At 47.5% G+C, this 26,082-nt stretch overlaps 1 protein-coding gene across 8 annotated transcripts in view; it reads right to left on the reverse strand.

Moving 5' to 3' along the window:
* METTL25 (methyltransferase like 25) overlaps window positions 1-26,082 on the reverse strand; it is a 290,596-nt gene that overhangs the window by 71,162 nt on the left and 193,352 nt on the right. For all 8 annotated transcript variants that reach the window (XM_077265473.1, XM_077265471.1, XM_077265472.1 and 5 more), the window contains 4 exons: window positions 14,271-14,300; window positions 10,054-10,127; window positions 9,060-9,101; window positions 8,758-8,851 (listed from right to left, as the gene is read on the reverse strand). In XM_077265473.1, the coding sequence (XP_077121588.1) occupies window positions 8,758-8,851; window positions 9,060-9,101; window positions 10,054-10,127; window positions 14,271-14,300 (240 nt within the window). The remainder of the gene's footprint in view (window positions 1-8,757; window positions 8,852-9,059; window positions 9,102-10,053; window positions 10,128-14,270; window positions 14,301-26,082) is intronic.

Raw genomic sequence — 26,082 nt, forward strand, 5'->3', positions numbered from 1 at the left:
CAAGAGAATGCCAAGAGTGTGCAAAGCAGTCATCAAAGCAAAAGGTGGCCACTTTGAAGAACCTAGAATATAAGACATATTTTCAGTTGTTTCACACTTTTTTTTGTTAAGTATATAATTCCACATGAGTTTCAAATAAATCATCCAGATAATAACACTGCCAAACTAGCAGATCTATTAAAATTCCACAAGTAGTGCATTTAGAAGAGAACATAGTACAGAGGGACACACTGGAGTACATGATGTCCTCATTTGCAAGCTCTACACAGAATCAATTACACTTGTAAGGCTTCAAGCACTCATTTCTTCAAACATTCCATTTGATCTATAAAAAAGAAAAAAAAAAAAAACCCTAATCCAACGTGGCAGATTTTTGCTCAAGAAATGCTCTATTGCTCCATAAGCTTTCACGACTCTAAAGGCCCCGTCTCACATAGCGAGATCGCTAGCGAGATCGCTGCTGAGTCACAAGTTTTGTGACGAAACAGCGACCTCAGTAGCGATCTCGCTATGTGTGACGCGTACCAGCGACCAGGCCCCTGCTGTGAGATCGCTGGTCGTGTCGGAATGGCCTGGGCCGTTTTTCGGTCGTTGAGGTCCCGCTGACATCGCTGAATCGGTGTGTGTGACACCGATCCAGCGATGTCTTCAATGGTAACCAGGGTAAACATCGGGTTACTAAGCGCAGGGCCGCGCTTAGTAACCCGATGTTTACCCTGGTTACCAGCGTAAATGTAAAAAAAACCAAACAGTACATACTCACCATCTGTCCGTCAGGTCCCTTGCCGTCTGCTTCCCACACTGACTGAGCGCCGCAAAGTGAAAGTGAAAGTACAGCACAGCGGTGACGTCACCGCTGCGCTCTGCTCTCACTGTACGGCGGCACTCAGTCAGAGCGGGAAGCAGACGGCAAGGGACCTGACGGACATCAGATGGTGAGTATGTACTGTTTGTTTTTTTTTGGTAACCAGGGTAAACATCGGGTTACTAAGCGCGGCCCTGCGCTTAGTAACCCGATGTTTACCCTGGTTACCCGGGTGCTGCAGGGGGACTTCGGCATCGTTGAAGACAGTTTCAACGATGCCGAAGTCGTTCCCCTGATCGTTGGTCGCTGGAGAGAGCTGTCTGTGTGACAGCTCCCCAGCGACCACACAGCGACTTACCAACGATCACGGCCAGGTCGTATCGCTGGTCGTGATCGTTGGTAAATCGCTATGTGAGACGGGGCCTTTAGGGCAACCTGGAAGTCAAATAGTAAATTGCCTGCCTCTGGATCAGAGAATAGAAGTTCAAATTCTCCCATTCTACATGAGAGTTATATATCGCATGTACAAAACTTCCAATAACTGGAAATGCACCAAAAAAAAAGGGAATAAAAATAAAATCTCTAAGATGTCAATGAAAAACATGAAGACGTGGATATAAAATATATTGCATAATAAAAAAACCTCACAGTAATAAAATCATTAAGGTAGGGCAAGGTGTCAGCCCCCTTTCTACCCTAAACTGTTAACATTTTCTTGTCCACACTGTGAATGCAATTCAAGCCTCACCATTATAAAGCAATTACACCCCCGCAATTACATTATATAGTTTACCTGTGCACTACCAAAGTGTCCACTGAATGTTTCAAGACCAAGAAGAGCCCTGCACATTCACATCATTCTTATGAATGTTGCAATAATTCACAGAGGGAACCCAGAAGGCAGGAAGACTTCAGTTGTATTTGGACTACGGACTTGGCCTTCATTACCAATATGACTTCTACCTCCCCATTTTCTCCCAAGTTTCCCTTTCCTCTCCCTTCTTTTTCTTTTATAAATGAGATTTTCAATTTATCCTAACAGTGGCTTTCCGAGCTTGAGGTACATTTTTGATGTCCTTTTATGCAACTGCAGATTAGCAAATCATGGCAGTGTGCATTGCACACACTGTCAGGATTCCTTTCAATTGCCAGATTGAACAGATGGTCATGCGACCACAGCTATACTGTCCGCAGATATTACGACAAGTACTGTACATACTGGACATTACTGCATGACCACCAACTCAATTGGGCAAGTGAGAGGAATCCAGACAGTAAGCATTCTACACACTGTATGGATTCATCAATCTGTACACAGAGTGACTGCAGATATTTACTTTAACCTCAGGACTTTCCGTTTTTGTTTTTTGCTCCCCTTCTTCCCAGAGTCATAACTTTTTTTTATTTTTCCATCAATATGACAGTGTGAGGGCTTGTTTTTGCAGGACGAGTTTTTGAAGGACACCATTAATTTTACCATATAGTGTACTAGAAAACAGGTAAAAAATTCCAAGTTTGGCGAAAATGCAAAAAAGTGCAATTCAACAATTTTTTTTACCATGTTTACTAAATGCTAAAACTGACATCCCACTATGATTCACCATATCACTATGAGTACACAGATACCAAACATGAACAGGTTATTTTTTATTTAAGTGGTGAAAAAAAAAATCCCAATTTTGGCAAAAAAAAAAAGGCACCATTTTCCAAGACCAGTAGAGTGTACATTTTTCAGGATCTGGGACTGGGTGTGGGATTATTTTTTGCATGCCAAGTTGACTTTTTCACGGATACCATTTTGAGGTTGGTGCAATGTTTTGATCACCTCTTACTGCAGTGTTGTGGAGACCAAAAAACCCCATAATTTGTGTGTTTAAATTTTTTTTCTTTACAACACTTACAGATCTGATTAATTATTTCTACATTTTGATAGATTGGGCATTTCTGAACACAGCGATACCAAATATGTATTTTTTTATTGTTTTATTTTGAATGGGGCAAAAGGGCAATTTGAACTTTTGAATTTTTAAAATATTTTTAAAAACTTTTTTTTTACACTCACTGTTTACTTGCTTCAATAGTCTACTTAGGAGACTTGAAACTGCAATCTTCTGATCGTTTGTGCTACACATAGCAGGTCTTCAACCCTGCTATGTGTAGCAGAAATGCTCATCTGCTATGAATGCCAGCCACGGGGCGGCGCTCATAGCAGATCTGCAATGACAAGCATGGGGGTCTGCTGCAGACCCCCGATTGTCACGCCAAACAAACAGTGATCATGTGACAGGGGCGCTGATGGGTGTGGTTTGTGATGCACTTCCAAATCATGTTAAATGCCGCTTTCAGAGATTGACAGCTGAATTTAAGATGTTAACATTAGCGGGAGGATCGCGATTTCAACCACGGCTGTTAAGGGCACATGACAGCTGATATGCCTGAAAAGATGCGGGCTCCGGCGCTGAGGGAGGTAGGCGACCTATGATGTACCTATACGTCATAGGTCGTAAAGGAGTTAAACATGGAAAACCCTTTTAACAGATAACATAAAATATATATGGGAAACTGGAATTAAAAATCAATGCATATTAGTTCATTTGAAATGTCCAGAAATCCAGGTATTTTTTTCTGCAATTTTTTCCTTTTCCTACTACCAATCAGCATGTTTTGTGCCAGATGAACCTTATTACCCTATTATTATAGGAAGTGTGAATAGTACAGAGAAGATGACAACTATTTTTGAACATGATATAGCTCGAACACCTGCTGTATATAATATGGTGCCAGATCATCTAGAATACATATTTTTAGATATGCAGCATAAGTAAAGCAGTTTCTTCATTAGACACAGTCAGATGAAGAAGCACGGCATTAGCAACTATTTTTCCGGTAATATATTTCCCAGAATGACTTTAGCACCACACCCTGGACTGTCCTTATAAGTTCCAGTAAATTAGGCATAATACAAAAAGTAGTAGTACAGTCCTTACCAATGAGACGGGCTATATACCGTACATACTCTAGTATAAGCCGAGATTTTCAGCACATTTTTTTGTGCTGAAAACGCCCCCCTCGGCTTATACTCGAGTCTTTGCCCCAGAAGATAGAGGGGGAGGGGCAGAAGCGGAACAGTGGGTCAGAGGCAGAAGCCGGCTGCTGTGGCTAACTCCTGTGACCGCTGCTAAGGAGAAATGAATATTCACTGCGCTGGCAGTGAATATTAATTTCTCTGTAATAGCGTGTACAGTGTCAGCATCAGCAGCCTGCTTCCTGAAGCTGCTGGTGGTGACGTCCCGTGTGCCATCTACTTAAGAGAAATGAATATTCACATCTTTCCACTCTCATGGTAGTGGAGAGAGGTGAATATTAATTTCTCTTAAGTAGCAGGCACACATGACCGCCCGGCCGCAGGAAGCAGGTGGCTGAGGCTGACACTGTGCATGATACTAAAGAACAATGAATATGCACTGCTCTCCACACACAGTCCCAGCGTGGAGCGCAGTGAGTATTCCGGCAGCTGTGCTCGGCGCATGACGTGCCATGTGCTGTTTACAAGCATAAAGCAGATGCGGGCACCGGAACAAGACACTGTACAAGAGAAAAGTGAAGGTAAGCAGGATGATTTTTTTTTTATATATTTTTTGATGGAGGCCATGCATCCAAGGATAGGGATAAGGAGCCATGCATACAAGGATAGGGATAAGGAGCCATGCATACAAGGATAGGGATAAGGAGCCATGCATACCAGAATAGGGATGAGGAATCACACACACATACATACATACAAGGATGGGGATAAGGATCCATGCAGACAAGGATTAGGATAACGAGCCGTGCAGACAAGGATGGGGATAAGGAGTCGTGCAGACAAGGATGGGGATAAGGAACCGTGCAGACAAGGATGGGGATAAGGAGTCATGCAGACAAGGATGGGGATAAGGAGCCATGCAGACAAGGATGGGAATAAGGAGCCATGCAGACAAAAATAGGGATGAGGAGCGATACATACAAAGATGGGGATGGGAGCCGTGCAGACAAGGATGGGGATAAGGAGCCGTGCAGACAAGGATTGGAATAAGGAGCCATGGAGATAAAAATAGGGATGAATAACGATACATACAAGGATGGGGATAAGGAGCCATGCAGACAAGGATGGGAATAAGGAGCCATGCAGACAAGGATGGGTATAAGGAGCCATGCAGACAAGGATGGGAATAAGGAGCCATGCAGACAAAAATAGGGATGAGGAGCGATACATATGCAGTGCCCCAGAGTCCTGGTCGTTGCAGTACTGTCGCTCTGCCACTAAGGGGAGTGATGGTATGTCTGATGGCACTAAAGGAGTTCACCTGACCAGGTATCACAGTCACACATTACACTTCACACTCCGGCCACCAGGGGGAGCAAAGGGTTCTATGTATTAGGCCACTCCTCACACTCTGGTAAAACTGGGGGTTGGATAGGAAGTTAGGGAGAAGCTGACTGGGTTTTGCCCAGGTAACATCTAGTGAGAGAAGAGGTTGCTTGGGAAGATCCAGGGGGGTCCCTGTCAGGGGTGGGATCCTGGCAGAGGCCTAGCGAAAAGGACAGATCGTTACGGAGCCGTGCCTGCACCTCATTGCGGCGGCATCTTAAGAAAGGACACGAAGCGAAGTATATTGTGGAGAAGTGAGAAATGAGATCACAGCACAAAGGTGATAGAACCAGTAGGAGTTGTGCCCCGAGATCGGCAACATCCTACTGAGGCGCGTAGCCGGTGGCCGGAACGCCGAGGAAGTATTGGGCTCTACGCATTACTTCAAACCAAAGGCAGGGCAGTTGACTTTAGGTTGGCTGTCTCACCTAAATCACCTAATGAAGACAACGGAGGCAATTGTGGGAGAGGGGCGTCTCTAGGGTCCCTATAAAATAACTCCAGGCCTACCCCGTCATACGGGTGCGTCCTATCCATATCATCTGGGGGACGGAGAGAAAGAACAGAAACATACACGACAGTTGTGAGGACTATCCCGTGGTGCTCAGCAGGGAAGTACTACAACACACAGGCGCTAGTAGGTAGGCACTGATTTCCACCTGCAAAGGGAACTCTGGATGTGCCTTCGGACCGGCCGGTCTCAGCCAGCCCTGTTAACAGTGCTCTGGATTGCGGATGCCGAAGCCTTCAGTAAAGAGGTAAAGAGACTGCAATCCTGTGTCCTCGTTATTTACAGCGACCTACAATACCACCTACACCTTTTATTGGGCGCTCCTTAGCAGGACCATGGACCGGGTCAGGCCACCGTGACATCCCCAGAACCGAGAGACCCGGATCCGACTACCCCGCCGTCCTGCGTCTGGGGGCCGCTCCACATACAAGGATGGGGATGGGAGCCGTGCAGACAAGGATGGGGATAAGGAGCCATGCAGACAAGGATTGGAATAAGGAGCCATGCAGACAAGGATTGGAATAAGGAGCCATGCAGATAAAAATAGGGATGAAGAACAATACATACAAGGATGGGGATAAAGAGCCATGCAGACAAGGATGGGAATAAGGAGCCATGCAGACAAGGATGGGAATAAGGAGCCATGCAGACAAAAATAGGGATGAGAAACGATACATACAAGGATAGGGATCCATGCAGACAAGGATTAGGATAACAAGCCATGCAGACAAGGATGGGGATAAGGAGCCATGGATACAAGGATGGGGATAAGGAGCCATGCAGACAAGGATGGGGATAAGGAGCCATGCAGACAAAAATAGGGATGAGAAACGATCCATGCAGACAAGGATTAGGATAACAAGCCATGCAGACAAGGATGGGGATAAGGAGCCATGGATACAAGGATGGGGATAAGGAGCCATGGATACAAGGATGGGGATAAGGAGCCATGCAGACAAGGATGGGGATAAGGAGCCATGCAGACAAGGATGGGGATAAGGAGCCATGCAGACAAGGATGGGGATAAGGAGCCATGCAGACAAGGATGGGGATAAGGAGCCATGCAGACAAGGAGAGGGATGAGGGGACAATGCATACTTGGCTTATACTCGAGTCAATAAGTTTTTTGTAGTAAAATTAGGGCCTCGGCTTGGCTTATACTCGAGTATATTCGGTAAGAAACAATTTATTTACCCCTTCAATTCTACATACTGCTATACATGCTGCAGTGATAGAGTAAATGTTGGAGCATGTTTATATTGATGCCTAAGGAATGATTAAAAAAAAAGCTTGGGAACCATATAACAAAGACATATGCTTAAAGGGCACCTGTCACCCCGTTTTTTCCGTATGAGATAAAAATACTGTTAAATAGGGCCTGAGCTGTGCATTACAACAGTGTATTTTGCAGACCCCGATTCCCCACGCCGCGATCTCCATCTGCGCACGCGCGGCATCCCGCGGCCATTTTCCTGAAGCCGCGGGAAGCAGAGCGCTCCATCTGCGCACGCGCGGCCAAAGGAAGATGGCCGCCCCCACCGATCAACAGGGAAATAACGCACATCGCGTTGTTTTCACTCCCCTGTGCAGTGGATTCGGGACCTTGGGCATGCGCAAACCACTACGCCACCAACGGAAAACTAAGCAAGATCTGGGGGAAGACACCACGCCCTTTTGACCAGACCAGCCTGATTGACAGGCGAAAACGGCTACTTTGGTAACGTATTTTGGCAGCATAGGTGGGGAATCGGGGTCCACAAAATACACTGTTGTAATGCACAGCTCAGGCCCTATTTAACAGTATTTTTATCTCATACGGAAAAAACGGGGTGACAGGTGCCGTTTAAGATTGTGGCTGATTTAACATGGTAGCCGTTTCAACAAAAAGGCTTTGCTATAGCGGGAACCTTTTTTGTATCAAAATGGAAAAACAGTAACTTTAACAGCTTGTGACAGCAAGTTAAACAATCCTGGAAAATCAATAAACATGACATTCACATACAAAGCATGGAGACATTTGATTTTGGTAGGGAGGGTGTCAATACTACAGACTGCAAGGAATTAATCCTTTTTGCCAAAGATTCCATCCACTGGTCCGTGACAGTCAAGCAGCTGCTATCATTTAGCTCCAATACCCACCTCAGGGGACAGTGAAAACAAAAACGCTTGCACCGGCAGTCTTGCCTAAACACAGAGACTCCGTATTCATCTGCAGCCACTAACAAGCCGCAGATATTTGTGTCTGCTTTCTCATATATAAAGCTCGGATATACTGAAGATCTGTTACATAACATCTTTCAGCTATTGAAATGTGCTAGGTGGATTAACAACCTGTATAAAGTACTAATAGTCTGTTTTCAATTCAACCAATAACCTAGATCCAGTGGAAATGATGGTGTGTCTCCGAGAACTGCCTGGGGGATCTTCTGAATCTCTAGAGGCCTGGGGTTTAGGTATACATGCCCAAAGCAGAGTGTTAACTGTTTGATCAGTTGTTCCTTGCCTGCAGCTATCCGATTTTTCAAGTAGAAAAAGGAATTTGTTGAATAATGCTAAACAAAAGCACATTAAAAGCACTTTTGCCCTCGTGATTTCATCCAGAAAACAACTTTACAAAATAAGAGAACATCAAAACTTACACAGCATCATGAAATGAACACCTGGGATCCATTCTCTTGAGTTAATCCCAATTCAATGAGCAGACCTCAAAATCAATCCTGAGCATCAAATAACACAAATAATAAGAAATAATGAACAACTGCTCTGATACAACATAGGATCTGGGGCCACATGAGGCTTGAAGATGACTTTCAATGTGCATTGCATATGTTCCAAAAGCTGCCTTTAAAGTTAATGACATGCAGCAGAGGAATGAATAACCCCCGGCCATACAACCACTTATATTATGTCTTCCCCCATCTTATGTATTCCACATGGAAAACACTGAAGTTGTCTTTATTATAAAATATTGATGTGACATTAAAAGGTAAATACAAAATTGAAGGCAAAAATGTTAAAAATCAGGCTAACCTTTGAGTCATCTTGCCCAAATTTCTTCAGAGACTTCCTGACATAGTCTGTAAAGGATGAGGACTTGGAAAAGATCTTTCCAACACGTTGATCGCTGAATAAATACAATTACAAATGTTATTTGTGCAGACTTCAAATGTTAGCTTTCAAATCAGAAAAAAGCCAAGTAAACATAAAATAATATTACAAATTTCTAGAATTACCCAACACCCACATTTTTCTCTCTATGCAACCAGTTTACGTGAAGATATTTTTCTCGTCATGTCAGATTTTGTATTTAAATCTTATGATCAGGCTCTTACATTTGTAGGATATCCTTGCTCTGCGGAACAAGCGAATAGGACCTTGAAGGGAAAAAAAAAGTGGAAATTTGACAATTATTTTTGAGCTTAAAATAATAGACAATAAAATTACACAAAAATATCATGTATAACCTACTAAAGTGTTACAGTGTATTATTCTTAAAGTACAACAGAAAAAGAAAGAAAATACCAATATTAACAGGTTTTCCAAACCTTTGACAGATGGTGCACATGGAAAATTTTCAATTCTTAAACCTTAACAGATTAAACAGTGATTTTATTCTAGGGTTGAAAATCTATGACTGCAGGACAGAACTTTTCTTTTTTTACAGCATTATATTTTTTAATATTTAAATGATAATAGAGTTCATCATTTCTATATAATTTTATTAGCTGAAGTGCTCATTTTTTATTTTACATAAAGTGGTGTTCTTTTTTTTTTTTTTTTTTCAAACCCTGCCCCAGACCACCATCCTCTCAAGTGTCCCACTTGGCACATGGAGTAAATAAGGTCAGGTCTCTCCATTAGGCCACATTCACTCGTCCTCATATGTCCACTATGAGGCTGTCGAGTTTAAGTCAGAAAACCCATAGCAGGTCTGTGGATCATACGGATCACAAAACATGGATGTTTGAACCCAGCCTAAATCCCAACATATTGAACCAAGGAGGTGCACATATTTTTGGATACATACCATAGTTTACTCTTTGCATATACAGTATATGCTATTCATCAGCTGTAAGCTCCATGTTAAAATTAAAACCTACACGCTACAGCTATATGTTATTAATGAGAGTTGAGCCAGGCCAGGAGGAGCAAAGGTTGCTGTTACGTCGACACTTCTCTCAATGACAGGACTGTTTCACAAGGCACGTTCTCAGAGAAAGATCCCAGCATTTTTTATTAAAATATGGATTTGTGTATTAGGAAAGTCTAGCTTCTAGCAGTATGTGAATAGATGTGCATCATATCTTCTTTTTGCTGTATACATACCTTTGCGTGATGCCATAGATTTCTTTGCAGATCACCTGAAGCACTGCTCGATAAAATAAGGATTCGGTAGGAAGCTTGGAAAAGTAAATCAAACATCAGAGTATTAAAGTACTGCTTACATCAACAGCCTAAAATTTAATATCTATATTGTGTATGTATACAGGTAGGGATTCACGCTCTCAGGTAGTCATTAGCAGCATTCACAAACACAATGCAGCTTGGTCCAAACTTGCAGTGTTATTGCCTTCATAAAACCCAAACACAGCTCACATTTTGGCTGGTTACTCACCAGCTTCAACACACTCTACTCATCCAGCAGCAGACTGATACAAGGTGATATAGATTATATAATATACATACATATATATACCGTATATACTCGAGTATAAGCCGACCTGAGTATAAGCCGACCCCCTAATTTTGCCACAAAAAAACTGGGAAAACTTAATGACTCAAGTATAAGCCTAGGGTGGAAAATGCAGCAGCTACTGTAAATTTCAAAAATAAAAATAGATACCAATAAAAGTAAAATTAACTGAGACATCAGTAGTTTAAGTGTTTTTGAATATCCATATTGAATCAGGAGCCCCATATAATGCTCCATACAGTTCATGATGGGCCCCATAAGATGCTTCATACAAAATATGCCCCATATAATGCTCCATACAGTTCATGATGGGCCCCATAAGATGCTCTATATTAAAATATGCCCCATATAATGCTGCACAAATGTTGATTATGATCCCATAAGATGCTCCATACAGACATTTGCCCCATATAATGCTGCACAAATGTGTCTTATGGCCCCATAAGATGCTCCATAGAGATATTTGCCCCATATAATGCTGCACATGGCCCCATAAGATGCTCCATACAGACATTTGCCCCATATAATGCTCCACAAATGTGGATTATGGCCCCATAAGATGCTCCATAGAGATATTTGCCCCATATAATGCTGCACATGGCCCCATAAGATGCTCCATACAGATATTTGCCCCATGTAATGCTGCACATGGCTCCAGACAGATAATTGCCCCATATAATGCTGCACATATCTGTATGGAGCATTCTATGGGGCTATGTGCAGCATTATATGGGGCAATTATCTGTCTGGAGCCATGTGCAGCATTACATGGGGCAAATGTCTGTATGGAGCATCTTATGGGGCCATGTGCAGCATTATATGGGGCAAATATATGTATGGAGGCATGTGCAGCATTATATGGGGCAAATATCTGTATGGAGCATTTTATGGGGCTATTTGCCCCATATGCTGTTGCTGCGATTAAAAAAATAAAAAAATCACATACTCACCTCTCAGGCCCCCGGCACTTGCTATATTCACCTGCTCCGCGTTCCACCGCCGACTGCCGCTGTGTCTTCCCGTCCTCTGCACGACGTTCAGGCAGAGGGTGGCGCGCACTAATCGCGTCATCGCGCCCTCTGACCTGAGCGTCACTGCAGAGGACGCGGAAGATGCAGCAGCGCTGACGGTGGAACGGGGAGCAAGTGAATATAGCGCACTGCCTTGCCATACTCACCTGCTCCTGGCGCCGTCGCTGCATGTCTGTTGTTCCCCGGCGCCGGCAGCTTCTTCCTGTAGTGAGCGGTCACATGGTACTGCTCATTACAGTAATGAATATGTGGCTCCACCCCTATGGGAGTGGGCTCCATATTCATTACTGTAATGAGCGGTACCATGTGAAGCTCACTACAGGAAGTAGCTGCCGGCGCCGGGGAAAAGATGTGCAGGGACCGCGCCAGGAGCAGGTGAGTATTATTACACAGCTCCACTCCCCCTCCTGACCCCTGGGTATGACTCGAGTATAAGCCGAGAGGGTTACTATCAGCCCAAAAAAGTGGGCTGAAAATCTTGGCTTATACTGTGTGTGTGTGTGTGTGTATATATATATATATATATATATATATACACACACACACACACACAGACACACACACACAGTACAGAGCAAAAGCTTGGACATCCCTCATTTAAAGGTTTTTCAATATTTTTATGACTATGAAAATTGTAAACTCATACTGAAGGCATCAAAACTATGAATTAACACATGTGGAATTATATACTTAACAAAAAAGTGTGAAACAACTGAAAATATGTCTTATATTCTAGGTTCTTCAAAGTAGCCACCTTTTGCTTTGATGACTGCTTTGCACACTCTTGGCATTCTCTTGATGAGCTTCAAGAGGTAGTCACCGGAAATGGTCTTCCAACAATCTTGAAGGAGTTCCCAGAGATGCTTAGCACTTGTTGGCCTTTTTGCCTTCACTCTGCGGTCCAGCTCACCCCAAACCATCTCGATTTGGTTCAGGTCTGGTGACTGTGGAGGCAGGTCATCTGAAGTAGCACCCCATCACTCTCATTCTTGGTCAAATAGCCCTTACACAGCCTGGAGGTGTGTTTGGGGTCATTGTCCTGTTGAAAAATAAATGATGGTCCAACTAAACGCAAACTGGATGGAATAGCATGCCGCTGCAAGATGCTGTGGTAGCCATGCTGGTTCAGTAAGCCTTCAATTTTGAATAAATCCCCAAAAGTGTCACCAGCAAAGCACCCCCACACCATCACACCTCCTCCTCCATGCTTCACGGTGGGAACCAGGCATGTAGAGTCCATCCGTTCACCTTTTCTGCGTCGCACAAAGATACGGTGGATGGAACCTAAGATCTCAAATTTGGACTCCTCAGACAAAAGCACAGATTTCCACTGGTCTAATATCCATTCCTTGTGTTCTTTAGCCCAAACAAGTCTCTTCTGCTTGTTGCCTGTCCTTAGCAGTGGTTTCCTAGCAGCTATTTTCCATGAAGGCTTGCTGCATTAAGTCTCCTCTTAACAGTTGTTGTAGAGATGTGTCTGCTGCTAGAACTCTGTGTGGCATTGACCTGGTCTCTAATCTGAGCTGCTGTTAACCTGCGATTTCTGAGGCTGGTGACTCGGATAAACTTATCCTCAGAAGCAGAGGTGACTCTTGGTCTTCCTTTCCTGGGGCAGTCCTTATGTGAGGCAGTTTCTTTGTAGCGCTTGATGGTTTTTGCAACTGCACTTGGGGACACTTTTACTGGAGTAACACTTTTGGTGGGGTGCACGATTGTGTACGACACGGATAAGATGCTCTGAAGAGAAGCTGCTTCAAACTGGCATGAAAATGCCAAAAATTTGCATAACATATGCACAACTCTGTGTAGCAAAAATATTTTGAGACTACTCAAAGTCTTTTACGCCAGTAAAAGATGTATCAGTAAGAGTTAGATGTAACAGTTTAATGTATCGGCCCCTAAGACCCCGATTCATCAAGACCGATGGCCGACTTTGTCCAAGCCATCTTGATGAGTGGGCGAGGTAGAGTCAGAGTCGCATGATTCATTGAGAGGCACATGTCCCCTTAATGAATCAGGTGCTTCTTAAAAGTGGTGTGTGCCTCAACAGAGACTAGAGTAAAATATGTGGCGTAAGTTACACCACAACTGGTTATGGAATAGATGAGCACACATCACACCCCAGTCCTGGCCATTTTAGCCTGGAGGGGAAAACACCATAAGTCGAAAAAATATTTGTGCAACCTGATGAACTGGGAATAGGTAATTGTGCAAGGAAAAAGGGAAAACCAATTTTCTGCTGCTGAATTGTTAATAATATTCTACCAGCTTAGAGAATAAAGTGGTTGTTGATTTGTCCTGGGAGATGTAATAGTCAAGCGTAGTATGCTCAATGTGTTTAAGTGTGGAGGATATTTGATTTCCCCTGCTATTCTCCATTATCAAAATTACTCCCACTTTTAAAGTACAATGGATTTCTTTAATATATAAGCAACATGACCACTTAATGTTGCTAATGCTTTTTAATGATTTATTACCTTCAGAGACAATGATGGTATAACTACAACGTGATCACTTTATGACCCATAATGTTCAGGCAATATTCACCAATCTTGAGGATTTTTTATATTTATTCTAGTTCTTTATAAAAACAGAGACCAATAAATATTTTTAGCAAAGATCATTAAACGGCAACACCACCACTAGACAAGACCACAAATATGATCAGAATACTGAGCAGACAAGCAAAAACACAAGCATGAAACATAAGAGCTAACTTTCCAAGCAATTGGGAGACAGTAAGATCACATTTAGGTTACGCACCAACAGAAATCAGACAGAAGACAGATGCACGCAATTCAGTAAACAATACTACTTACCCCTTGGCCGACCGCAACACGCTCTAAAGCCTGAAGTTTGAAGAAAAAGATAAGGAGGATGTGTTTATCATTTAGTCAGACTATGTTATGCATGCACTGGCAGAATGAACAGATTAATTACGTGACATTAAATAAACTCTCACACTGCAATGTGTTAGCTTGTTAATCAGAACTTTTATAGCGACTTTAGTTTATCTTAGACTGAGAAAGGAAAAACACTTTCAGACAAATTTTAGGCTCGAAAGAAAAATTCCATTAAACTTGGCTTTGTGCCTGACACACTGCAGCAGCCGCAGCCCATGCTACACATTTACGTGAAACCAGAACCTCAGGACTCCATTTTTCCCTCTCTAAATCCAGTCAAATGACATAATCGGGTAACGTGATCTATTTACTCAGAAAGGTTTATCCTAAGCCGTTCTTACTGTGCAAACAGTCATTCAAAGACAATCTATATTATTTCATATATAGTATCAATTTTTAAGGTTCAGTCTGGATAAAAAAAAAAAAGTTTAAAACCATCTGTTACTAGCTACTACATGTAGGCATAGGGCTACAAATATTGATTATTTTAAGTTTGATCACTTGAGCTCTGATTGCTGGGACCCTAAAGCTATGAGCGCACATTGAGTATTTGCTTGCAGAAATTTCTCCATTTCTTGGCAGGGAAAACACTGCGGCAAAACTCGCGTTTTTCCCAGCTTTATTGGTGCATTTTTTATGCGTTTTTGCACAGCAATGACGGCTTATTTTAACTAAATAAAGATATTTAAAAAAAAAAAGTTTTGTGATGTAATTTCTTGGTTCAACATCACCTTTTTCATGCTGCTGCAGTTGCATCAGGGTAATGGGATTAGGGCTTGGTGTCAGCAGCTGCCAATGACACCTATCTCTAGGATTAGCAGTGAAAAGGTGTCAGCCAGACACAATCATTACTAAAGGTACCGTCACATTAAGCGACGCTGCAGCGATAGCGACAACGATGCCGATCGCTGCAGCGTCGCTGTTTGATCGCTGGAGAGCTGTCATACAGACCGCTCTCCAGCGACCAACGATGCCGAGGTCCCCGGGTAACCAGGGTAAACATCGGGTTGCTAAGCGCAGGGCCGCGCTTAGTAACCCGATGTTTACCCTGGTTACCAGCGTAAAAGTAAAAAAAACAAACAGTACATACTCACCCAGCGTCCCCCAGCTTCTGCTTCCTGACACTGACTGAGCTCCGGCCCTAACAGCACAGCGGCTTTCACTTTCACTTTAGGGCCGGCGCTCAGTCAGTGTCAGGAAGCAGACGCTGGGGGAGGTATGACGCTGGGTGAGTATGTACTGTTTGTTTTTTTTACTTTTACGCTGGTAACCAGGGTAAACATCGGGTTACTAAGCGCGGCCCTGCGCTTGGTAACCCGATGTTTACCCTGGTTACCAGTGTAAAACATCGCTGGTATCGTTGCTTTTGGTGTCAAACACAACGATACACGGCGATCGGACGACCAAATAAAGTTCTGGACTTTATTCAGCGACCAGCGACATCACAGCAGGATCCTGATCGCTGCTGCGTGTCAAACTAAACGATATCGCTAGCGAGGACGCTGCAACGTCACGGATCGCTAGCGATATCGTTTAGTGTGACGGTACCTTAAGCCTATAAGTAAACACAAACACACACACACAAACCTACACACATAGAACCAATGTACACAGGCTGTAACCAAACAGCAATTGTTAATTTTAAGGAAAAAAAAAAACTGTGTGAGATCCAGTATATTTTTAATAACCAGCGGAGGGAAAGCTGACAGCTGAGGGCTGATATTAATGTTCTGGGAAGGAACCAATAGCCATAAAGGTTCCTAGGCTATTAGTATCAGCTCACAGCTGTTTGTTTAGCCTTTACTGGCTACTTTACAGGGTGACCCCCAAAAAAACAAAACAGACATAGGGTCCTCCTATAAACTCTAACCAGCAAAGGCTAGGCAGACAGCTACAGGCTGATATTATTAGCCTTGGCACCTCCCAGACTAAAAACATCAGCTCTCAGCCACCCCAGAAAAGGCACATCTATAAGATATAAGACACCTATCCATTACTAACCCCATAGTGATATTGGATAAAAAACACACACCCAGAATAAAATCCTTAATTTGAAATAATGACAAAGACTTATTTAATGACTCTTAATTAAACCATACTCACCGAACGCCTAATCCACTGACGCCAACGTTTCCTGCAACAAAAATAAAATAATAAAGCATCATAATGCATCTGTCAGCAGAGAAGATAATCCATAATGTCCCACGACAACTGATCACTTTGAGAGCAGCCAGCGATACACTAACAGGAGGTAATCGCTCCTACGGTGTATAGAACGGAGCTGCCGTGAGAAAGTGCACCGATGCAATAAGTGAGAGCACCGGAGCTGATCAGCTGATGAACTTCGGTGAACTCTCTCATGGCAGCTCAGTGATACACTGGAGGAACGATTACCTCCTGTCAGTGTATCGCCGGCAGCTAGGTAGAACAGTAACATCTCCTGATGTGACTGTTCTATATGCGAGATTGCCGGGGGATACTCGGGATCAAGTGAACTACTGCGGACAGGTGAGTATATGGTGATTTATTATATTACATTTTTTTCTAAGAGACAAGGGCATTGGGGATTTGGTGCTAGGTAAGTATGCTTTTTTTAATTTGAATATGTATATAATTATTATATACAGTACAGACCAAAAGTTTGGACACACCTTCTCATTTAAAGATTTTTCTGTATTTTCATGACTATAAAAATTGTACATTCACACTGAAGGCATCAAAACTATGAATTAACACATGTGGAATTATATACTTAACAAAAAAGTGTGAAACAACTGAAATTATGTCATATTCTAGGTTCTTCAAAGTAGCCATCTTTTTCTTTGATGACTGTTTTGCACACTCTTAGCATTCTCTTGATGAGCTTCAAGAGGTAGTCACTGGGAATGGTCTTCCAACAATCTTGAAGGAGTTCCCAGAGATGCTTAGCACTTGTTGGCCCTTTTGCCTTCACTCTGCGGTCCAGCTCACCCCAAACCATCTACATTGGGTTCAGGTCTGGTGACTGTGGAGGCCAGGTCATCTGGCGTAGCACCCAATCACTCTCTTTCTTAGTCAAATAGCCCTTACACAGCCTGAAGGTGTGTTTGGGGTCATTGTCCTGTTGAAAAATAAATGATGGTTCCACTAAACGCAAACCGGATGGAATAGTATGCCGCTGCAAGATGTTGTGGTAGCCATGCTGGTTCAGTATGCCTTCAATTTGGAATAAATCCCCAACAGTGTCACCAGCAAAGCACTCCCACACCATCACACCTCCTCCTCAATGCTTCACGGTGGGAACCAGGCATGTAGAGTCCATCCATTCACCTTTTGTACGTCGCACAAAGACACGGTGTTTGGAACCAAAGATCGCAAATTTGGACTCATCAGACCAAAGCACAGATTTCCACTGGTCTAACGTCCATTCCTTGTGTTCTTTAGCCCAAACAAGTCTCTTCTGCTTGTTGCCTGTCCCTAGCAGTGGTTTCTTAGTAGCTATTTTACCATGAAGGCCTGCTGCACAAAGTCTCCTCTTAACAGTTGTTGTAGAGATGTGTCTGCTGCTAGAACTCTGTGTGGCATTGACCTGGTCTCTAATCTGAGCTGCTGTTAACCTGCGATTTCTGAGGCTGGTGACTCGGATAAACTTATCCTCAGAAGCAGAGGTGACTCTTGGTCTTCCTTTCCTGGGGCAGTCCTCATGTGAGCCAGTTTCTTTGTAGCGCTTGATGGTTTTTGCCACTGCACTTGGGGACACTTTCAAAGTTTTCCCAATTTTTCGGACTGACTGACCCATTATTTCTTAAAGTAATGATGGCCACTCGTTTTTCTTTACTTAGCTGCTTTTTTCTTGCCATAATACGAATTCTAACAGTCTATTCAGTAGGACTATCAGCTGTGTATCCACCAGACTGCTGCACAGCACAACTGATGGTCCCAACACCATTTACAAGGCAAGAAATCCCACTTATTAATCCTGACAGGGCACATCTGTGAAGTGAAAACCATTCCTGGTGACTACCTCTTGTAGCTCATGAAGAGAATGCCAAGAGTGTGCAAAGCAGTCATCAAAGCAAAAGGTGGCTACTTTGAAGAACCTAGAATATAAGACATAATTTCAGTTGTTTCACACTTTTTTGTTAAGTGTATCATTCCACATGTGTTAATTCATAGTTTTGATGCCTTCAGTATGAATGTACAATTTTCATAGTCATGAAAATACATAAAAATCTTTAAATGAGATGTGTCCAAACTTTTGGTCTGTACTGTGTATATATATATATATATATATATATATATATATATATATATATATATATATATATATATATATATATATATATACACATATATATATACATACATATATATATATATATATATATATATATATATATATATATATATATATATATATATATATATATATATATATATCCGTGAGCAAAGGCGACGGCTGATGATACTACGTCTCCCATCAGTCATCAGAGAAAGCAGATGTAGCCTGAAGGGAACAGTGGTCTCATCAGCCCATGCCTGCTGTCTGCAGTAAGTTTTTAACGCAGGTCTCCATTGCGGGTCAGTCACAGCTGCAGTTTCATGCTGACATCTGACAGCATGAGCCTGCAGCGCTCAGACCGGCAGTCTTACCGGCGGTAGCATTACCACTGATAAGAACCACTGCACCGGTGTTTCCCACGCTGTCACACAGATGAGTGTGTGGGAAACACCATAGGAAGCCGGTAAAAACGCACACAAAAACTCAGCAAATCTGCAAATATTTTTATACCTGAGCTTTTGCTGCAGATTTGACTGACTCAATTGAAGTCAATGGGTGAAAAACGCTGCAGAAACGCACAAAGAATTGACATGCTGCACAAAAAAAAAAGCACTGCAAAGGAAAATTACTGATCATGTGCACAGCACTTCAGGATTGTCATTGAATTAGCTTGCATATGGATTCCATAGCGTTTTTGGCCCATTTCTGTGAAAACGTATCAAAAACACACCGTGTGAACACAGCCAAACTTGTCACAAAGCTGAGTTCCTGAGTAACCCCGTTTGAATAGACTTGCAGTCAAGTATGTGCAGTGTTGGACTGATTGAAGTCATCCGGGGATGTTCTCATGATCGGTGCTGGTCCCAGTGGACACATGAAATATATTCATAATTCTTTGCTCTTTAGCCTCTTAATCTCTGAGCTCACTACATACACTTGCCCCGACATGCACCATACATGTGGATGTAAGGAGTAGGCTCATTAGCTAAGCTCACGCCATACGTGGAACCACCTCTAATAGCAGCAATCGCTAGCTCAGATTGTTAATAAAATATATCATTTAGTTTTTTGCTTGGGTTTTGTGTGAACTGGCCACAATGTGAACGTGCGCTTACACTTTGCACATTTTACCATTTTATTGTCTGGCTTATTTCTTCGGTTTTGCCCCAGAGACATAGGCCCCGTTTCAAATACATATTTACATACACATAAAACGACATTAAGTTTCACCATATCTGCAAAATTCAGATTTATGAAAATATAAATTTTAAGTGGTTGTCCAGTAAATCCCTTTTGCATCCCTATGTTTTCTTGAGTAAAATAATAACACCTATATTCACCTTCATTGCCGACGTCATTCCAATAGTGTATGCACTGGCTCTCCCGGGCCTCATGTGACATTGTCATGCGATGCCCGGGAGAGCCAGTGCATAAACTGTCGGAACGACGCCGGCAATGAAGGTGAATATAGGTGTTATTTTACCAAGGTGAAAATGATTCAGAAGGGGTTGTAACAGTATGAGACAACCCCTTTAACCCATAAAGCAAAGAAAGTCAAAATGCCAGGATTTCTCTTGTTTGTAGCTGCACCTCCACACAAAAATTATGAAAACTATAGCTAGCCATGCCACAAAACAATCCATTCACTTGAAAAAAAAAAGCTCAATTGACTTTAAAAAAAGCAAACAAAACAAGAATAACAGGTCTTAGAAAATGTTGGTACAAAAGATATATTTTATTTCAACCTAGTTCTTTTTTTTTTTTTTTTTTAAACCAGTAAAATATACATACCACATTTTTCGGATTATAAGACGCACTATTTCCTCCAAGATTGTCGGGGGTGTATCTTATAGTCCGGATGTACCTTATAATGTGGCTGTGGATGTGGTGGCCGGGGTGGGAGCAGTAGCGGCAGTGCAGCGGGTCACAGGAGGCAGGAGCTGGCAGCTGCAGCCAACATGTGTGCATGCTGGTAAAGAAAATGAATATTCACTGCTCACCACGTCCATAGTCCTTCCCACCTCTATGCACTGAAGCCGAGAGGTGGGAGGGACTTTGGGAGTGGAGAGAAGTGAATATTCATCACCTTTGGGAGCGAGGACACATGATTGCCCAGCCACTGCAGTAAGCCGATGGGTACGACTAACAGTGTGCCCGCTATTAAACAGAAGGAATATTTACTGCTTCACAAGGCCATAGTCCTGGGCGTGGGGACAGCGAATATTCCGGCAGCTGATCTCAGCGTGTGAGGGTGCATGGCAGTGACATCATGCGATATGTACACGCTGAAATTAGCTCCTGAACAGGAAGAAAAATAGCAGAGGAAGGAAAATACTTACTCCTGTTAAGAAGGAGAGGAAGGAAGGCGAGGAGAATCATTTATTTATTTTTTATTTGTGCACAATGATGGGGATGGTGGCCATGTATAACAGGATGGGGGGGCCACGCATACCAGAATGGGGATGGTGCCCATGTGTACCTGGATGGGTATGAGGCCATGGATACCAGGATGGGGGACCATGCATGCCTGGATGGGGGACATATATACCTGGTTGGGGGACATATATACCAGAAAAGGGGATATTAGTACAGAATTGGGGTACATTACCCCTATAACAATGTCAGCAGCAGAATATATATATATATATATATATATATATATATATATATATATATATATATATATATATATATATATATATATATATATATATATATATATCCACATACATATGTATATACACGCACATATATATATATACACTAGCTATTGAACCCGTTCTACGCCCGGGTGGCGAGCATTTATATTGGTATATGGTCTCCATCCTGGTATGTGCTGCTCCCATCTTGCTCTCCCATCCTGTCATGTGCTGCTCCATCCTGCGCCCCCATCCTGTCATGTGCTGCTCCACCGTGTCATGTGCTGCTCCATCCTGCGCCCCATCCTGTCATGTGCTGCTCCATCCTGCATCCCCATCCTGTCATGTGCTCCCATCCTGCGCCCCCATCCTATCACGTGCTGCTCCATCCTGCGCCCCCATCATTGCGGGCGGCTGTGCGGAGTGCGGGCGGCTGTGCTGAGTGCGGGCGGCTGTGCTGAGTGCGGGCGGCTGTGCTGAGTGCGGGCGGCTGTGCTGAGTGCGGGCGGCTGTGCTGAGTGCGGGCGGCTGTGCTGAGTGCGGGCGGCTGTGCTGAGTGCGGGCGGCTGTGCTGAGTGCGGGCGGCTGTGCTGAGTGCGGGCGGCTGTGCTGAGTGCGGGCGGCTGTGCTGAGTGCGGGCGGCTGTGCTGAGTGCGGGCGGCTGTGCTGAGTGCGGGCGGCTGTGCTGAGTGCGGGCGGCTGTGCTGAGTGCGGGCGGCTGTGCTGAGTGCGGGCGGCTGTGCTGAGTGCGGGCGGCTGTGCTGAGTGCGGGCGGCTGTGCTGAGTGCGGGCGGCTGTGCTGAGTGCGGGCGGCTGTGCTGAGTGCGGGCGGCTGTGCTGAGTGCGGGCGGCTGTGCTGAGTGCGGGCGGCTGTGCTGAGTGCGGGCGGCTGTGCTGAGTGCGGGCGGCTGTGCTGAGTGCGGGCGGCTGTGCTGAGTGCGGGCGGCTGTGCTGAGTGCGGGCGGCTGTGCGTGGCGCTGCTGGGTGCGGGCGGCTGTGGGTGGCTGTGCTGGGTGCGGTGGCTGTGCTGGGTGCAGCGGCTGTGTGTGGCTGTGGGCGGCGGCTGTGCTGGGTGCGGCGGCTGTGCGTGGCTGTGCTGGGTGCAGCGGCTGTGCGTGGCTCTAGGCGGCTGTGCGTGGCTGTGGGCGGCTGTGCTGGGTGCGGCGGCTGTGGACGGCTGTGCTGGGTGTGGTGGCTGTGCTGGGTGCAGCGGCTGTGCTGAGTGCGGGCGGCTGTGCTGAGTGCGGGCGGCTGTGCGTGGCGCTGCTGGGTGCGGGCGGCTGTGGGTGGCTGTGCTGGGTGCGGTGGCTGTGCTGGGTGCAGCGGCTGTGTGTGGCTGTGGGCGGCGGCTGTGCTGGGTGCGGCGGCTGTGCGTGGCTGTGCTGGGTGCAGCGGCTGTGCGTGGCTCTAGGCGGCTGTGCGTGGCTGTGGGCGGCTGTGCTGGGTGCGGCGGCTGTGGACGGCTGTGCTGGGTGTGGTGGCTGTGCTGGGTGCGGCGGCTGTGCTGGGTGCGGCGGCTGTGCTGGGTGCGGCGGCTGTGCGTGGCTGTGGGCGGCTGTGCTGGGTGCGGTGGCTGTGCTGAGTGCGGCGGCTGTGCTGAGTGCGGGCGGCTGTATGTGGCGCGGCTGTGCGTGGCTGTGCTGGGTGCGGGCGGCTGTGGGTGGCTGTGCTGGGTGCGGCGGCTGTGCTGGGTGCGGTGGCTGTGCTAGGTGCAGCGGCTGTGCGTGGCTGTGGGCTGCTGTGCTGGGTGCGGTGGCTGTGCTGGGTACGGCGGCTGTGCGTGGCTGTGGGCAGCTGTGCTGGGTGCGGCAGCTGTGCTGGGTGCGGCGGCTGTGCTGGGTGCGGCGGCTGTGCTGGGTGCGGCGGCTGTGCGTGGCTGTGCTGGGTGCGGCAGCTGTGCTGGGTGCGGCGGCTGTGCGTGGCTGTAGGCGCCTGTGCGTGGCTGTGGGCGCCTGTGCGTGGCTGTGGGCGGCTGTGCGTGGCTGCGCTGGGTGAAGCGGCTGTGCGTGGCTGTAGGCGGCTGTGCTGGGTGCGGCGGCTGTGCGTGGCTGTAGGCGGCTGTGCTGGGTGCGGCGGCTGTGCTGAGTGCGGGCGGCTGTGCTGAGTGCGGGCGGCTGTGCTGAGTGCGGGCGGCTGTGCTGAGTGCGGGCGGCTGTGCTGAGTGCGGGCGGCTGTGCTGAGTGCGGGCGGCTGTGCTGAGTGCGGGCGGCTGTGCTGAGTGCGGGCGGCTGTGCTGAGTGCGGGCGGCTGTGCTGAGTGCGGGCGGCTGTGCTGAGTGCGGGCGGCTGTGCTGAGTGCGGGCGGCTGTGCTGAGTGCGGGCGGCTGTGCTGAGTGCGGGCGGCTGTGCTGAGTGCGGGCGGCTGTGCTGAGTGCGGGCGGCTGTGCTGAGTGCGGGCGGCTGTGCTGAGTGCGGGCGGCTGTGCTGAGTGCGGGCGGCTGTGCGTGGCGCTGCTGGGTGCGGGCGGCTGTGGGTGGCTGTGCTGGGTGCGGTGGCTGTGCTGGGTGCAGCGGCTGTGTGTGGCTGTGGGCGGCGGCTGTGCTGGGTGCGGCGGCTGTGCGTGGCTGTGCTGGGTGCAGCGGCTGTGCGTGGCTCTAGGCGGCTGTGCGTGGCTGTGGGCGGCTGTGCTGGGTGCGGCGGCTGTGGACGGCTGTGCTGGGTGTGGTGGCTGTGCTGGGTGCAGCGGCTGTGCTGAGTGCGGGCGGCTGTGCTGAGTGCGGGCGGCTGTGCGTGGCGCTGCTGGGTGCGGGCGGCTGTGGGTGGCTGTGCTGGGTGCGGTGGCTGTGCTGGGTGCAGCGGCTGTGTGTGGCTGTGGGCGGCGGCTGTGCTGGGTGCGGCGGCTGTGCGTGGCTGTGCTGGGTGCAGCGGCTGTGCGTGGCTCTAGGCGGCTGTGCGTGGCTGTGGGCGGCTGTGCTGGGTGCGGCGGCTGTGGACGGCTGTGCTGGGTGTGGTGGCTGTGCTGGGTGCGGCGGCTGTGCTGGGTGCGGCGGCTGTGCTGGGTGCGGCGGCTGTGCGTGGCTGTGGGCGGCTGTGCTGGGTGCGGTAGCTGTGCTGAGTGCGGCGGCTGTGCTGAGTGCGGGCGGCTGTATGTGGCGCGGCTGTGCGTGGCTGTGCTGGGTGCGGGCGGCTGTGGGTGGCTGTGCTGGGTGCGGCGGCTGTGCTGGGTGCGGTGGCTGTGCTAGGTGCAGCGGCTGTGCGTGGCTGTGGGCTGCTGTGCTGGGTGCGGTGGCTGTGCTGGGTGCGGCGGCTGTGCGTGGCTGTGGGCGGCTGTGCGTGGCTGTGCTGGGTGCGGCAGCTGTGCTGGGTGCGGCGGCTGTGCTGGGTGCGGCGGCTGTGCGTGGCTGTGCTGGGTGCGGCAGCTGTGCTGGGTGCGGTGGCTGTGCGTGGCTGTAGGCGCCTGTGCGTGGCTGTGGGCGGCTGTGCGTGGCTGCGCTGGGTGAAGCGGCTGTGCGTGGCTGTAGGCGGCTGTGCTGGGTGCGGCGGCTGTGCGTGGCTGTAGGCGGCTGTGCTGGGTGCGGCGGCTGTGCGTGGCTGTGCTGGGTGCGGTGGCTGTGGTGGGTGCGGCGGCTGTGGGTGGCTGTGCGTGGCTGTGCTGGGTGCGGCGGCTGTGCTGGGTGCGGCGGCTGTGGTGGGTGCGGTGGCTGTGGACGTAAGTGGCGTAAGTAACAAATAGCTGTGGCATGAAGTGCCACAGCCTCATGGCACAGCAATTTGTTACTTGCGGAGGGTGAGTATACTTACCTGTCCCGTTCCACCGACGCCATTCCGGGCCATGAATATCCCCCTGCTCCCGGAATCGGCGCCTGCGCAGTCCGCGCTTTCCGGCGCCATTTTCTTGAAGACACATTGCAATGTGTCTTCAAGAAAATGGCGCCGGAAAGCGCGGACTGCGCAGGCGCCGATTCCGGGAGCAGGGGGATATTCATGGCCCGGAATGGCGTCGGTGGAACGGGACAGGTAAGTATACTCACCCTCCGCCTCCTGGCTCGTCCCTGTTTCTCTGTTGGAGATGGCGGTGTGCGTTCAGCGCTTACGCATACCGCGATCTCCTGGGAGCGTCGCTCTGTGGGGTCCAGACTGCGCCGGCACTTGCGCAGTCTATAAAGGCTTCGGACAGAGTGACGCTCCCAGCATTATATTATAGATATACTAGCTATTGAACCCGTTCTACGCCCGGGTGGCGAGCATTTATATTGGTATATGGTCTCCATCCTGGTATGTGCTGCTCCCATCTTGCTCTCCCATCCTGTCATGTGCTGCTCCATCCTGCGCCCCCATCCTGTCATGTGCTGCTCCACCCTGTCATGTGCTGCTCCATCCTGCATCCCCATCCTGTCATGTGCTCCCATCCTGCGCCCCCATCCTATCATGTGCTGCTCCATCCTGCGCCCCCATCCTGTCATGTGCTGCTCCCATCCTGCGCCCCCATCCTGTCATGTGCTGCTCCCATCCTGCGCCCCCATCCTGTCATGTGCTGCTCCCATCCTGTGCCCCCATCCTATCATGTGCTGCTCCATCCTGCGCCCCCATCAGTGCGGGCGGCTGTGCTGAGTGCGGGCGGCTGTGCTGAGTGCGGGCGGCTGTATGTGGCTGTGCTGTGCGTGGGCGGCTGCGCGTGGCTGTGCTGGGTGCGGGCGGCTGCGCGTGGCTGTGCTGGGTGCGGGCGGCTGGGCGTGGCTGTGCTGGGTGCGGGCGGCTGGGCGTGGCTGTGCTGGGTTCGGGCGGCTGTGCTGGGTGCGGGTGGCTGCGCTAGGTGCGGGCGGCTGTGCGTGGCGGTACTGAGTGCAGGCGGCTGTGCGTGGCTGCGGGCGGCTGTGCGTGGCTGTGCT

This window comes from Ranitomeya variabilis, chromosome 5, assembly GCF_051348905.1.
Source record: "Ranitomeya variabilis isolate aRanVar5 chromosome 5, aRanVar5.hap1, whole genome shotgun sequence".
Lineage (NCBI taxonomy): Eukaryota > Metazoa > Chordata > Amphibia > Anura > Dendrobatidae > Ranitomeya > Ranitomeya variabilis.